General features: G+C 52.0%; 3 protein-coding genes across 4 annotated transcripts in view; 2 read left to right on the top strand and 1 right to left on the bottom strand.

Annotated features, from left to right (window-relative positions):
• The first annotated feature begins 163 nt into the window (after positions 1 to 163).
• MIF4GD (MIF4G domain containing) lies at positions 164 to 3,095 on the top strand. Of its 2 annotated transcripts, XM_004374155.2 has the most exons (5): positions 164 to 444; positions 1,661 to 1,770; positions 1,956 to 2,111; positions 2,223 to 2,315; positions 2,839 to 3,066. In XM_004374155.2, exons 1-5 carry the CDS (start codon positions 357 to 359, stop codon positions 3,064 to 3,066), a joined length of 675 nt encoding a protein of 224 aa, XP_004374212.2. In that variant the 5' UTR covers positions 164 to 356. The 2 variants fall into 2 exon arrangements, with proteins under 2 accessions (XP_004374212.2, XP_023585015.1); XM_023729247.1 differs by having other exon boundaries at positions 1,956 to 2,315; positions 2,839 to 3,095.
• Positions 3,096 to 3,499: 404 nt separating this feature from the next.
• MRPS7 (mitochondrial ribosomal protein S7) lies at positions 3,500 to 6,867 on the bottom strand. The gene is made up of 5 exons (XM_004374156.2): positions 6,530 to 6,867; positions 5,807 to 5,998; positions 5,626 to 5,689; positions 5,094 to 5,261; positions 3,500 to 4,190 (listed from the first exon to the last, which is right to left on the bottom strand). Exons 1-5 carry the CDS (start codon positions 6,610 to 6,612, stop codon positions 3,969 to 3,971), a joined length of 729 nt encoding a protein of 242 aa, XP_004374213.1. The 5' UTR covers positions 6,613 to 6,867; the 3' UTR covers positions 3,500 to 3,968.
• A 51-nt stretch (positions 6,868 to 6,918) lies between these two features.
• GGA3 (golgi associated, gamma adaptin ear containing, ARF binding protein 3) overlaps positions 6,919 to 13,423 on the top strand; it is a 17,073-nt gene continuing 10,568 nt past the window's right edge. The window contains exon 1 of the mRNA XM_012554900.2: positions 6,919 to 6,958. Coding sequence (XP_012410354.1) covers positions 6,919 to 6,958 — 40 coding nt within the window. The remainder of the gene's footprint in view (positions 6,959 to 13,423) is intronic.

Genomic DNA, 13,423 nt, shown 5'->3' on the forward strand with positions numbered 1-13,423 from the left:
CCTGCCTTCGTGTCAGCTGGGAATAAAACCTGCCTCCCCCTGGGACTGTAGGGTAGGCTCATTCACCCTTGTCTTTTTACTCTTGGGTAATCTCTCAAGCCAGGGGTTTCCTAAACTGAGCAGCAGGTGTCTGGCTGGGGTCTTGTCTCCAAAAGCCAAGCTTGGTGGGCTCTCAGCCAGCCTCCAAATGCCATGGCTGGCCCAGGAGCACCTGTCCCTATCCCTGGCCAGCCCCACCCAGGGCCTGCAGCACTGGAAACCCCCGGGCCACACTCCACACCTGAGTCCTGTCTTCACTTTGCCTTCTCCCCAGGTGCCCTCAGTAGTCCCATCCCAGCGAAGAGCTGCTGGGCCAGATGGTCATGGGGGAGCCCAGGAGAGAGGAGTATAAAATCCAGTCGTTTGATGCAGAGACCCAGCAGCTGCTGAAGACAGCACTCAAAGGTGAGCAGGGGAGCCCCTCCCGAGAAGGGCCGGGCCGGGGCAGGACCAGAGGGCCTGAACTGAAGGCGCACAGCCTCCGTCCAGGGGTCAGGGGACAGCCCAGCCCTCTGCCTTCACCTGCTGAGAACAAGAGTCAGCAATGTAACTCCTGAACGGGAAGACAAGCTACTTGTAGGCCAGTGTTTGGGAGTATGAATCATAGACTCGACTTTCAAACTGCAAAGCCTTTTTTAGAAAGTACCCATGGAAGGTGGGTAGGGCACAGAGAACACATAGTTCTTGCCCTTTAAGTCCTTACATTTGAGGTCGTCGTTTCTGCATGCCTGCAGCCAGCTCTTAGATGTGGAGAGCTGCCTGACTTGGGACAGAGGATGATGTATTCTGCTTGGCAGCAGAGACATAGTTCAACTCCTGTGTTAGACTCAGCTAACAATTAGCAATGCCCATCATGTGCCAAGCACTGGGCTAGGCCTGTGGGGGAGGCATTACACAGCTGCTCTTACCGGGGTTCATGTGTGTGGAATTGCTGTTGAAGACATCGCTATTCAGCGTCCCTTGTAAAATGAACATGGAATTCCTTCCTCAGCCTAGTGTCAGGAAAAGATATGTGTCCCAAAAAACTAGTGTAGAAAAACCACATAACCCTTCCAGGTTTTTCTTTGATTGGGCAACCAGGAAGCTCAAAGCTAGAGCTCAACCTCGGTATCTGCTTCTATGTATACTCCCTGTCCCCCTCTCTGTATGTTTTCAGAACTCTTTAAATTTAAGCATATACAGTCATACCCGACTTAGGACTTATTTCAGTTATGGCGAACTACCTTTTTTTTTTTTTTTTACATCTTATCTTCAGTAATTTGCACCACATACAGTGTTGCAGCACATAACTTGCTGATGTTATCATTCTCTTATTATTCTCATGCCAACCCCCAAAGACAAAGATCAGATTTATAAAGATACTGATAATAAAAGGTAATAATAATGAAAACCAAAAAAAAAAAATGAGATATCCGACTTACATCAGAACCAACTTACGAAGGAGCTGTCTGAGCGGAACCCCATCATCAGTCGGGGGCCACCTGGAATGGGTGTGCTCTCCTGTAAACTTCTCGCATCCTTTTCAGAGGCAGGTGGAGGTGACTATGATAAATAAGCAGAGGTTGCTGAGTCCGACTCACGGCACCCAACAAGAACAGACAACCCTCCTCTCTGCCCCCAGATCCAGGTGCTGTGGACTTGGACAAAGTGGCCAATGTGATTGTGGACCATTCCCTGCAGGACTGTGTGTTCAGCAAGGAAGCAGGACGCATGTGCTACGCCATCATCCAGGTTGGGTGGTAGTGGGAAAGGGGAGATGCTTTGGGGAAGGTGCTCCAGGAGTGGGCAGAAGCCTGGTCGGCACGGCAGCGAGACAGAAGCAAAGAAGGGCAGGTGGGCCCTCAGCTGAGGGCGCTTGGGTGGTGGCTGGGATGGCACCTCCTCCTGCTGCTCACCAGCCTTTCGCTGGCTCGCAGGCAGAGAGCAAGCAAGCAGGCCAGAGTGTCTTCCGTCGTGGACTCCTCAACCGGCTGCAGCAGGAGTACCAGGCTCGGGAGCAGCTGCGGGCCCGCTCCCTGCAGGGCTGGGTCTGCTATGTCACCTTCATCTGCAACGTCTTTGACTACCTGAGGGTGAGGCCCCAGCAGCCACCCTGGATGGCAGACAGCCTGCCTCCCAAAGCCCAGGCTGGCCTGCTTCCCACTGCCACTCAGCCCGGTGCTCTGGTCCTCTTTCTCCCCCAGGTGAACAACATGCCCATGATGGCCCTAGTGAACCCTGTCTACGATTGCCTCTTCCGGCTGGCCCAGCCCGACAGCCTGAGCAAGGAGGAGGAGGTGGGTGGCCTGACACAGGGCTGCGGAGGTGGGCAGTCTGGCTTAGCTCAGAGGGCCAGCCCACTGTCCATGGAGGTTTTTGAGGGCACCACTTCCTGGGGCAGGTGCCTAGCGGGGGCATTCAAGGCCTGTCACAGTGCCAGGTATAGAATTTATCCAAAACACACAGCAGCCAAAGCTTCTGGCTCAGAGACTTCCTTCCCAGAAGGCAAGCTGACCTGTGGTAGGCACAGTGAGAGCTACGGCCAGCTGTGGATGCCACTGGCCTGGAAACCAAACCAGGGGAGGTAGAAAAGTGAGGCGGTTAAGAAGCTCTTTGTCCAGCCCGGCCCAGATGAGCCTTCACCAACTCCGAGCTTGTTTCCTTCCATGTGCGTTGTGGGCAGGACCCACCGGGTGGCATGAGAGTGAAGCCAGACAGCACGAAGGGCACAGCGCGCACCTGGTGCTCAGCCAGCACCGTCTTGGGCTGCCCTGTGGAATGCGCAGCCCTGCTCGGGTCTCACCTCCCCCTGCCCTGCAGGTGGACTGCTTGGTGCTGCAGCTGCACCGGGTCGGGGAGCAGCTGGAGAAGATGAACGGGCAACGCATGGACGAGCTCTTTGTCCTGATCAGGGATGGCTTCCTGCTCCCAACAGGCCTCAGCTCCCTGGCCCAGCTGCTGCTGCTGGAGATCATCGAGTTCCGGGCAGCCGGCTGGAAGACCACCCCAGCAGCCCAGAAGTATTACTATAGCGAGGTCTCTGACTAGGCCTCCAGCTCTTCTTCCCCCCACCTCCCAACCTGGCCAGGAAGTCATCACCTCCCCCAAGACTTTCCCTTCTAGACTTTCAGCATCTCCCGAGTTGTTTCCCACCTATGCTGTGCTCCGGCCCTGAGCACCTGCCCTCCCCTACTCAGGTCAGGAAGACGCCAAACAGGCCTGATCTCCCAGGCTGGAGCCTGCTGACAGTCTTCCATCCCCCACTGCAGCCCGTCAGCCCCTGCCCCCACCACCGTCCACCTTGGCCACGCACAGAGGGCAGCTCCTACCAGCCACTGCACTATGTAACCATGGGGGCAACAGCTACCTTGGTGCCTCAGTTTCCTCATCTGTAAACACTGGTGGGATGCTTTGGGATGTCAAGGGCAGAGACCAGAGCACAAGCCACAGCAAAAATGGATTTTTATACATTTTATATGAGGACCACTTTGGAAAAAAGCCTATTTTCTCCAGTTGGTTTCAACGAATAGATGTACTGTATCACATGCTGCACCAGTTCAGGTGAGAATTTTCTAATAAACCTTTTCTAACACTAAAACTGCTTCCTTTTCATATCAGCCAAAGGTCCACTCCAAGCTGAGAAAAGAGGAAGCTGGATTAGCCCTGAGTTCCTTGGGGGAAATCCCCAAGTCAGCCTGTTCCCCCTTGGCAAGGAGACGGGCTAAGGGGGCAAGTTCTAGCCCCCAAGTAAAGGATTAATGAGCAACAAGCATGCTGTCCCATCCTTGTGAGGCTTGCCCTTACAAAGGAGCTGTATGCTTATCCACAGGGACTTTTCAACGTGCCTCCCTCTTTCCTCGACTAGGATAGAGAGGGTGGGCTGAGTTTTGTGATGCCTGGGGGAATGGCAGTGATTGACTTCGCAGGGTAGAGGAGCCTTGACCCTCCCTCTACCACCAGCGGTAGTGGGCCAGGGCACGGTTGGCCTCGGCCATCTTGTGCATGTCGTGTTTCCTCTTGATCACGGGGCCCTGGTTGTGGAAAGCCTGTAGCAGCTCATGTGACAGCTTCTCTGGCATCAGCATCCGCCGGTGCTTCTTCTCCCGGCACTCAGTAATCATCCACTTCATGGCCAGGAAGCGGCGACGCCGGTCGGCTAGGGGCACAGGGACCTGGGTGAGATAGGACACTGGCAAGTTGGTCTTAGGGCCGGCCAGGACTGGGGCGTCTGCCTTCCTGAGGTCTAGAAGCAGCCACAGGTTCTCTCTGGGCCAGCCCTGCTAAGGCTCCTGGGGCAAGGGGGGCCTGATCTTTTTCTAACTGAGCTCCTGGCAGCCCTGGGTAACCTTGGTGTGGCAGACACAGGGGCATTCATTCAGCAAACACATTAAGCATGACTCCTTTTCCTCCTAAATGGAAGCTCTGCCATGTGGGCACAGCACTGACTGGGAAAAGTCCCTCTAGCTGGGGTGACTCAGCCACCTCAGAGCATGGGTGCTTAAAAATAAGACACTCTATCCAAGACTCGTTTGCCAGACCCCCACTAGTGCCGGATGCCATGCCAGACAGTGGGGATGCAGACATAAATGAGGAAGTTCCTCCCTTTACAGAGTTTACATTGAAAAGAGGAAGACAAGAAAACCCGCTAACAACAGCGGAATACAATTAAACACCATGAGAGAGGCACCTAGTTTGGTTCAACAAACGATGATGGAGCATCAGCTATGGATCAAGTGCTATGCCAGACGCTGGCATACAGCGATGGAGTATAAACATGGTCCCTCACCTTAAGAAGCTTACAGTTTAGGACGCAGGATGCTGGACAGAAGGGGGTGGGGGTGCAGGCTTCTGAACAGGCTATTTGGGTACTTCTTTGCTCTCTTCCTCCCCATCTCCTGCCTGGGATTTTCACACTACAGACTCAGAGGAGCAGATCCTGACAGTCCCTGGTACCTAGAGAGCTATCAATCCTGGCCCAACTCAGGGGCCCTAACACTCCCAAGGACCTCCCTCTTATTTCACACATGGGCACGGGCACCCCTGCTTTCCTGGCCTGACCATTTGCTTCCACTCACCTGGTAGAAATGGCCGCCCTTGAGAATGGGTACCAGACCAATGACAGGCTCACAGTTTTTGAGAGCCTGGTGGAAGATGGTGTAGGGGTTGCGTTCAATGGTTGCCTGCTCCTCTGCAGAAGCAGCGTGGTACTTCTCAAACTGCTTCCTTTTCACAGCTTCCAGGGTCTGCAGTGGGATACAGTAAAAGAGGCTGCCCCAGGCTCCTCAAGGGGGGTAGCAAGTGCCTTACCCTTTTCTCCCATCATCCCATTTTCTGTGGCAGTGTAGCTCCTCCCTCAGCACACGCAAAACAAAGTTCCTAAGTGCCTTCTCTTTTCCTGGACTAGGACAGAAGGGTTGAGCTGAGCTTTGCAATGTGTGAAGGAATGGCAGCTGTTGACTCCACGGGACTTCATTTAAGCCCCCTCCCCACATACATCTAGAGAAGTTAAAGACGTGTTATGAAACTAGTCTCTTTCAAGCTAAATTGAAAGAACCAAGCGCAAAGCTATAGGAAAAACAGATGACACATGAGGACAGTCCTGCTTACCTGTATCATCAGGTTCCTGGCCAGCACTTTGTTTCCTCCTTTCATCATCATGTTGGTGAATTTACTTCAAAGAGAAAAGCAACATGTTTAGCTTTCCAAGGCTGTATGACAAAAACCTTACCGTAGACCCTCCGGAGGATAGTCTCCACCCGGAGAACAAAAGCGTTTGTTTCTATCTAACCTGACCACTGGGTCTTCAAACACAGAGCTTGTTTTTGTCGCTGGGGCAGCTTTAATGAGCTGAGTCTTCCTGAGCTCCCGCTCATACTTTTCCTCCTCAGTCAGCTTGGCCATGGGCTTGCGGTAATATTCCCCGTCAATCCGGGGATCCTGGTACTCAGGGCCATAGCGGCTCCACCTCACCTGGGTTAGCCTGGGGGGAGGAGGGGGAGAGGGGAGGCTGACTCCACAAGTGAATAAACCTGACTTAACAATAGGCATGTTTCCCAACCCGCCAACGACAGCGTCGCGGAGACCGCTAGCTAAACCTGAACCGCAATAAATCTGGCTCTCATTCCGTGGGAAGACCTCCCCCAAACAAGCCAGCAAAGTCTCCTCGTTGTCAAGAACAAACGGTAGGACAGGTTCCTCGCCTGTGTATCTCTCCCCCACCTCCAAACACATAGGAGATCCCAGTTCCGAGTTATTTAGCAGAGCCGCACTTTCAGATCCGAGTTAGATCACTAGATCTCCCCGACCCTCGAGCGGGAGCAGTAACTAAGCCTTCAGTAATGGCCCAAGGTCAAGTAGCTAGTCATAGGCTTGAACCCAGATATCCCGGCCCCCAGGGCACTGCTCTCTCCAGGGCCCCACACAGCCTGCCTGTGGCCACCTTCCTTCCCCCACGGGCCCCTCCGTGAGGATCCAAGTGCCTCCCCACCACAGCTGTCCATTGCCCGCTCACCCTGGAAGCCGCAGGACAACACCTCGCACACCCAAGGCCAAGCCCGACCACCCTCGCACAGCCTTCACTGAGGGAGCAGCCATCTTGGCTGGCCACGAGGACCCGACGGTGACTGCCCTCGGCGTGCCTGAGCGAGTGACGAGGGAGTGGCTGGAGATGGCAAACAGACCCCACAGGGTCCTAAATCTGGGCGTTAGAGTCTCTCACTCCAAGGTTCACAGGAAAGAACCAAAAGCAGACCCTCGCCCTCCCAATCCGCGTCGTAGTCTGGCGCTACCCTCGGTAGCTGCGCCCGCTCCTTTCAGGCCCCCTGCAGGTCACACTCCGGCTCGTCTCTTGCAGGCTCTCGCGAGGTTTGAGGGCGCAGGGCTGGCCCGGGCGGCTGCAATATGGCGGAGGCGGAAGGGGAGAGCTTGGAGTCCTGGCTGAGTGAGTAGCCGCGGCCGCTTCTGCCTGTCCCTGAGCCGCCGAGCTGCCCTGCTCTGCGCTCCTGCGCCCCCTCCCCGGGCTCTGCGGCAGCGCCGTCTGGCAGCCCGCGCCTGGGTTCGCTCCTGTCGCGGGCGTTCCGCGATCACACCCCTTCCCCTGCCGGGCGTTCTGGCGCCCGCCTCTCCCTGCTCCCTTTGCTTCCGCGCGCAGCGGCAGGAGCTTGGGGACCTGTCGGGTCCTCGCAAGCTCGGGGAACGCTACAGCTTAGTTCTCCGGGTTGACATGCGTCGGAGCTTTGGGAAAGATGGTGGTGGGGCCTCGCCGGCCTGACTCCGGGACCCCTGCGCCTCAGTCCCTGACGGAGGGAAGAGCTCCGGATTTGGGCGGAAACTCCGGGAGTGGTGGGTGCTGCTGACCATGCTGACACGCCTGGCAGTTTCCGAATTGTGACCATGTATTTGAGGAAAAGTGACCGCTTCGCCCAGGCAGAATGTTTGAAGTGAGCATAATTTTCCAAAGACAGCGATGGTAGTTCCTTAGCCTAAAGCATGAGTCTTGATAGACTGGGGAACAGAGCTCTCTGCCTTTTCTCCTGCAGTGACCAAAGCATGGTGAAATCTGTACCCCCCCACCCCCCGAACATCTTAACGAGTCAAGAATTCTGTACAGGTTCAGGGGCACCGTCTGATGCTGCAGTTAGAGTTTGCTATGAAGGAAATATGCGCTAACCTTGGTAGTAGGTAGGACTTTGCTGAAGGCTTAGTAAGTGCACTTTGCTATAGGCCAGATCCTCTGGAGCCTTCTTTCAGTGGATGACTGGATACAGCCTCGTGCAAGGATCCCTTATTTAGTAGTGCCTCTAGGCTCTTGTAGGTGATGGCTGTTTCCTCCAATAGCCTGACCTTTTCTAAACAAGAGACCCCTTCAGGAGGGTGAACCTAGGTTTACAAGGGGTGCATCCTAGAAGAGAGAACACGTCAAATTGCATTTGCAAAACCTGCAGTTGCAGGCAGGTCACAAAGCCACCTATATATGTGGAACTGTTCTCCAAGGAGCTCAAATTGCTTGGCAGGCGTTCTTTAAATTCATTTACCAAGTATCCTAGGGAAGCAGGTCCTACTGCCACCATTTCACAAAAGGAGGACGCCTTGACTCCAATCAGACATCCTGCCTGGAGCCACCCAACTGGGTATAATCACACCGGAATTGACTCAGTTCACAGATATTAACAGGGTTAGTGGAGTAATTTAAGTGACCTAATGAGTTTAATAGGAGCCCTGGTGGAGCAGTGGTTAAGCGCTCGGCTGCTAACTGAAAGGTCGGCAGTTTGAACCCACCAGCCATTCCAATCCCCCAGCTTCTCCACGGGAGAAAGATGTGGCAGTCTGCTTCCATAAAGATCACAGCCTTGGAAACCCTATGGGGCAGTTTTACTCTGTTCTGTAGGGTTGCTATGAGTCAGAATCGACTTGACGATAATGGGAATGAGTTTAATAGGCTAGATTTGTTTAGAGTTCACATATATGTATTTTTTAATATTTTACTTAGTGTTGGTGGCAATACTGTATACACAACCATACATCCATTTATGATTTCTTCATGAACAGTTCAGTAACGTTGGTTCATACTTCACACTGTGTCACCATTCTCACTAACTCTACGCAGATTGTCTCATCGTCATTAACGTAGGTTCTCTGCCCCTTAAAGTTCTCATCTGTGCTTCAGGTTAACTGTGTCAGATTAAGCTCATACAGATAATTCTTTATAAGAGGCAGACATTCTTTTATTAGTTGAGCTAAACTGTTGTTTAGTTTAACAATGGCTTCACGGGATAGTTTTGGTTCAAGGTTTAAAGACTATTTCTGGGCATTAGATTTGGGGGTTAGAGTTACATTTTAAAATAGAAGAGGAACAGACCTGGTTTTGAGGTGAGTAGAGATGTTGAGGGCAAATGAGATGGTGTCTGTAGAGACCAGATCAGCCTAGCCATTGACCCTTTCTTATTAAAGAGTTAAGTTTAGGGCAGTGGTAAGACTCCTTCAACCCTTAACCTCTGTTCACCTTTACAGTTCTTCTGACTTAATGGTGTGCACTGTACCAGTTGAACAAACCAGTGTTTGGGGTTCACCGCCATCTTAGTCTAGGTCCTTGTCACCCCTTGGTTTGCCTGAATTATTGCAGAAGCCTCTATTGAGCCCAGTGTCTCCAGTCTATCCTCTCTGCTCCTCAGTGCATTCTACATTCTGCTCCCAGAAAAGCATTTCTAAAACTGTTGAGTCAAGTCATTCCCACTGCTGCCGGACCTGCCCCCTGTGTCACCCTCTGTCATCTGGTCCTGGACCTTCCCTGCCTCCTCCCCTGTGGCTTCCAGATACTCTTCCCTGCTTTGGTCAGTCTGATGTTCTTGTCCCACCAACACACGTTTTTCATCCCTGGAATGCCCTGCACCCTTTCGCGCAACTAAATGCTTCAAGACCCATTCCAGATTCTCCTTCCTAGGAGCCATCTCTCGGTGACGTCAGCCTCCTCTGAAGTCCCATCATTACCAAGTCAGTCCGTAAATATTTAACGAGTACCTGTTTAGTGAGGTGTTATGAGACCAAAACTTCAAGTTCAAGTGGTCTTTGCCTTCAGTTTGATGGATACAGTGCAGGAGTGGGTGAAGATTTCTTAAATAAAAGGATAAACATACAAGGCAGTAGCCCTGAGTGCCAAAATGCAGGCAGTTTCTTTAGAAAATTGGAGATACGGTAAGTGAAAGATGATTCTCTCTTATTGTTCAGCAAGGAGATGACCTCAGAGCTAGGCCTTCAAGAATGCCAAAAATTCGCTAAGACCTCACCAGACGGTTGTGTGTAGGGAGCAGGCCGTGTTTGGGGCAAACAGTAAGAGAGGTGTTTGGCTCCTGCAAGCAGAGAGTTCCTGTGGGGGCACTGTGGGAGATAAAGCTGCCAAGTTAGGACCACATTCTGGAAAGCCTTGATTCCAGCCTCAGAAGTTTACATTTCTGCAGTTATCAGTTATTCCTACTGTACCTGATAAAATCAGTGTTTTAGGAGGATTGATAAAGGGGTTTTTGTAAAAATGGAGACAGTGTCTGACCTCCTCTAACTTCATGAGGGAGAAGGAGAATCAAGATCAATAGCCCAAGACTGATTCCTATGAGGTGCAGGTCAGACATACCTCCTCTCTCCAACTTTTTTTTACCAATTCTGACACCAGCTATCCCCCCCATGGCACTCTCTCCTTCGCTGCTGGGTTTGTTAATTTGTTACAATGGCCCCATAGAACTCACAGACCATACACACAGTAATGGGGTTTATTAGGGAAGTAACAGGTTACAATTCAGGATCACGAATGATTCAGGATACAGCTCTTCAGTCAGGACACCTTCTCAGCAGTCAGGACACCTTCTCGGCCATGCTTACAGGCAGGCCTCTCCCTGGCCCTTGGCCTCTCAGCTTCTTGGCCTGGCTTCTTCCCTGCATGGGCAAGTGTTACAAAGCTCTTTAGCTCCACCAGTAAGTGCCCAGGGGCACCTCACTCCGCCAGGAAGCCTCCTGCCCGAAGGCACTCAGCTCTTGCTCCATGGGTCAGCACACCCACTGTAGCTGCCTTGCTCCGTGGGCCAGGAAGCCAACTGTGTTGTCTCACACTGGTCTCCTGGTTCTACTCCTGCTCATTCTCTGCTGCTGCTTTTCACCGTCTGGTGCTTTCTCCAGTGTTACAGCTCTCTTGTCTCCTGGGTCTAGGAGATTGTCAGTGCAGGGACCCCGGGTCCAAAGGACACAGTGCACTCCTGGTTATTCTTTCTTGGTGATAGTGAGGTTCCCTCTTTCCATCTCTGGGATGCCTCATTTAAGCCTAGTGGGATGGCAAAACTGACCAATCCCCTCATTAGGGTTTCATACACCTTGTTTGCATGGTCCCACCCCAACAAGGGTGCCATGTACCTCATTTGCGTTGTCAGCAAGCTGTCCAATCCCCTTGATGGGCCACACTCACCTTGTTTGCTTAGTCCCACCCAATCATTTGGTAAGAGAAGACCATGGCGAGAAAGGCCATATAAAAATGATCCATCGCACCAAAGTTCAATATAGGATGGATTGGAACAGAAGTTCTAGAAGCAGGTGAGAAGTCAGGAGGTAGGGTGGGGGCAGGGACAAGAAAGGAGGGAAATGATTTAAAAAGCCACTAAGAAGGAAGGGACTATAGGACTGATGGAAATGAGTGGGGAGAGGGGGGAGGAGCCAAGGATGGGGTTTCAAATCTGGGTGCCTGGGGATGGGACCAAAAGGGGCTCATGAATGATAGTCCCATTTATAGAAATAGAAGAGTCAAAAAGGAGAAGAGATTCATTTGGTTTTAGACTTGTTTCTTTACCAAATTAGCACTTAAAATTGTATACTGTCTAGTTTAATGCGCCAGTTATTTGTCATGTGCACCAGAAGAGCATCACCTCTTCAAGGATAAGAGCTGTGTCTTGGCCTTTTTTTGTAGTTCTCCACCCCACCCCCGGTGCTTGGCAGGCTGTGTGCTTGGTTTCCTATGGGTGCTTAGCAAAGACTTGAGGATTCACAAAGTCTCCCTTTTGATTCAAGACCCTCGCACTGAAGGTTGACTCTTTATTCCCTCCCCAGCTCATGTTCTTGCCTCTGCTTATTTCTAAGTCATTGGCTGCATAGAATGTTCATCTCTGAAATGTTTGAGTCATGCTGGAATGGGGTAGCAAGTGCCCCTGCTTCCATCACTCCTTGGCCCGTGTAGGTCCCACGAAGTTCAAGACTGGCACTAGAATTGAGCTGAGAATGAGAGCATGAAAGCCAGAGGCTCAGACACAGAAAAGAGCCAGGCTTTCAACAGAGACCCGAAAATCATCAGAAACCATGAGTTAGAGCAGAGCCCAGAGAAGCAGGGTTTGTAGAGAAGAACCTGGTGGCACCTCGTGCCAGGTAAAGGAGGAAGTTGAGTGGGTGGAAGGGTATGTTCATCTGGTGGGGAGGCGGCATGCAGATGGAGAGACAGAGTCACCCAGAATTATCCCCAGAGGTTTCTCCCAGTTCCCATAGGTGACTGTGGTCTGTCTGCTAAGCTGACTGTAGAGCTGGAAGAGAACTCGGAAGTGGGGCCAACCATCACTAAAACCAGGGCTTTTGGTGCCCACGTATTCTGCACTCAGAGATGAATCAAGGGGAGAGAAAGTGGGATTCTAGAAAAGTTGAACATAACTTGAAAGGTAGGAGGGAGTACTCTTGGAAGCAGCAATGCTAGAGGAGGTATCCCAGGCTTGGGAAGATTACTGCTGACCATACTGAGTGCCAAGCGCCTGGTGCTTATGTGTGTGTGGAGGAGGGGTGTGGTGCAGTGAATTACTTAATGTGGCCCTGCTAGCCATAGTCTTTGTGACTCCCACATAATGACTAGATGAGACTATGCAAATAAGATGCTTGTGGCCCACCAAGGGGATTGGACGGCTTGCTGCTAATGCAAATAAGGTGCATAGAACCCTTGTGGGGGTGACACCGTGCGAATAAAGTATATGGAACTCTAACGAGGGGATTGGTCAATTTAGCCATCCCACTAGGCTTAACGGGAGACAAGGAAAGAGAAAGGCAAGTAACAACGTATAACTCGGGATGAGAAACGAGTCAGGATACAGTTCTTCGATCAGGACATCTGCTTCTCAGCCATGCTCGCAGGCAGGCCTCTCTCTGGCTCTCAGCCTCTCAGCCTCTCAGCCTCACCTCAGCCCTGCTCGGTCAAGTGTTACAAAGCTCCTAGCTCCATGGGTAAGCAAGCCCCACCCCGGCCATCTCACGCCAGTCTCCTGGTTCCTGCCGTCTTGTGCCACTATCGCTCTTGCTTCTGCTGCACTGCCATCTCTCGCAGTCTTCTGTGTTACAGCTTCTCCCATGCTCTCTCCATCTCCTGGGTCTAGCAGGTTCTCCGCACAGAGACCCTGGGTCCAAAGGATGTGCTCCCTCCCAGCTCTTATTTCTTGGTAGTAGTAGGTCCCTCTCTGATCTGTGATTGACTGCTCTTTTAAGCCTAGTAGGATGGCAGACTGACCAATCCCCTTGTTAGGGTTCCATACACCTTATTTGCATGGCCTGACCCCCACAAGGGTGTCATGCACCTTATTTGTGTTAGTACTAAGCCGTCTGATCCCTTTGGTGGGCCACAAGCACCTTATTTACATAGTCCCACCCAATCATTGTGTGGTAGTTGCAAAGACTGTGGCTAGAAGGGCCATTTTAAGTAATTCACTGCCAGGGAGTGGGGCTCACATGTTGCTCTGTATTGGGAAGATGGCTCTCCAGCCGTGAGCAGTGGAAGAGTGAGCTAGTTTTCCTCGTGCCTTGAAGTATGTGACTCTTCTTAAAGTGGTCACAGCGATGGGGGTGGGGGTGGCTCCTCAGATGATCTTTAAAGATCTCAGATGACAGAGGTTAGTAACAAAGCTCT

Source organism: Trichechus manatus, unplaced genomic scaffold (assembly GCF_000243295.1).
Source record: "Trichechus manatus latirostris isolate Lorelei unplaced genomic scaffold, TriManLat1.0 scaffold00028, whole genome shotgun sequence".
Taxonomy (NCBI): domain Eukaryota; kingdom Metazoa; phylum Chordata; class Mammalia; order Sirenia; family Trichechidae; genus Trichechus; species Trichechus manatus.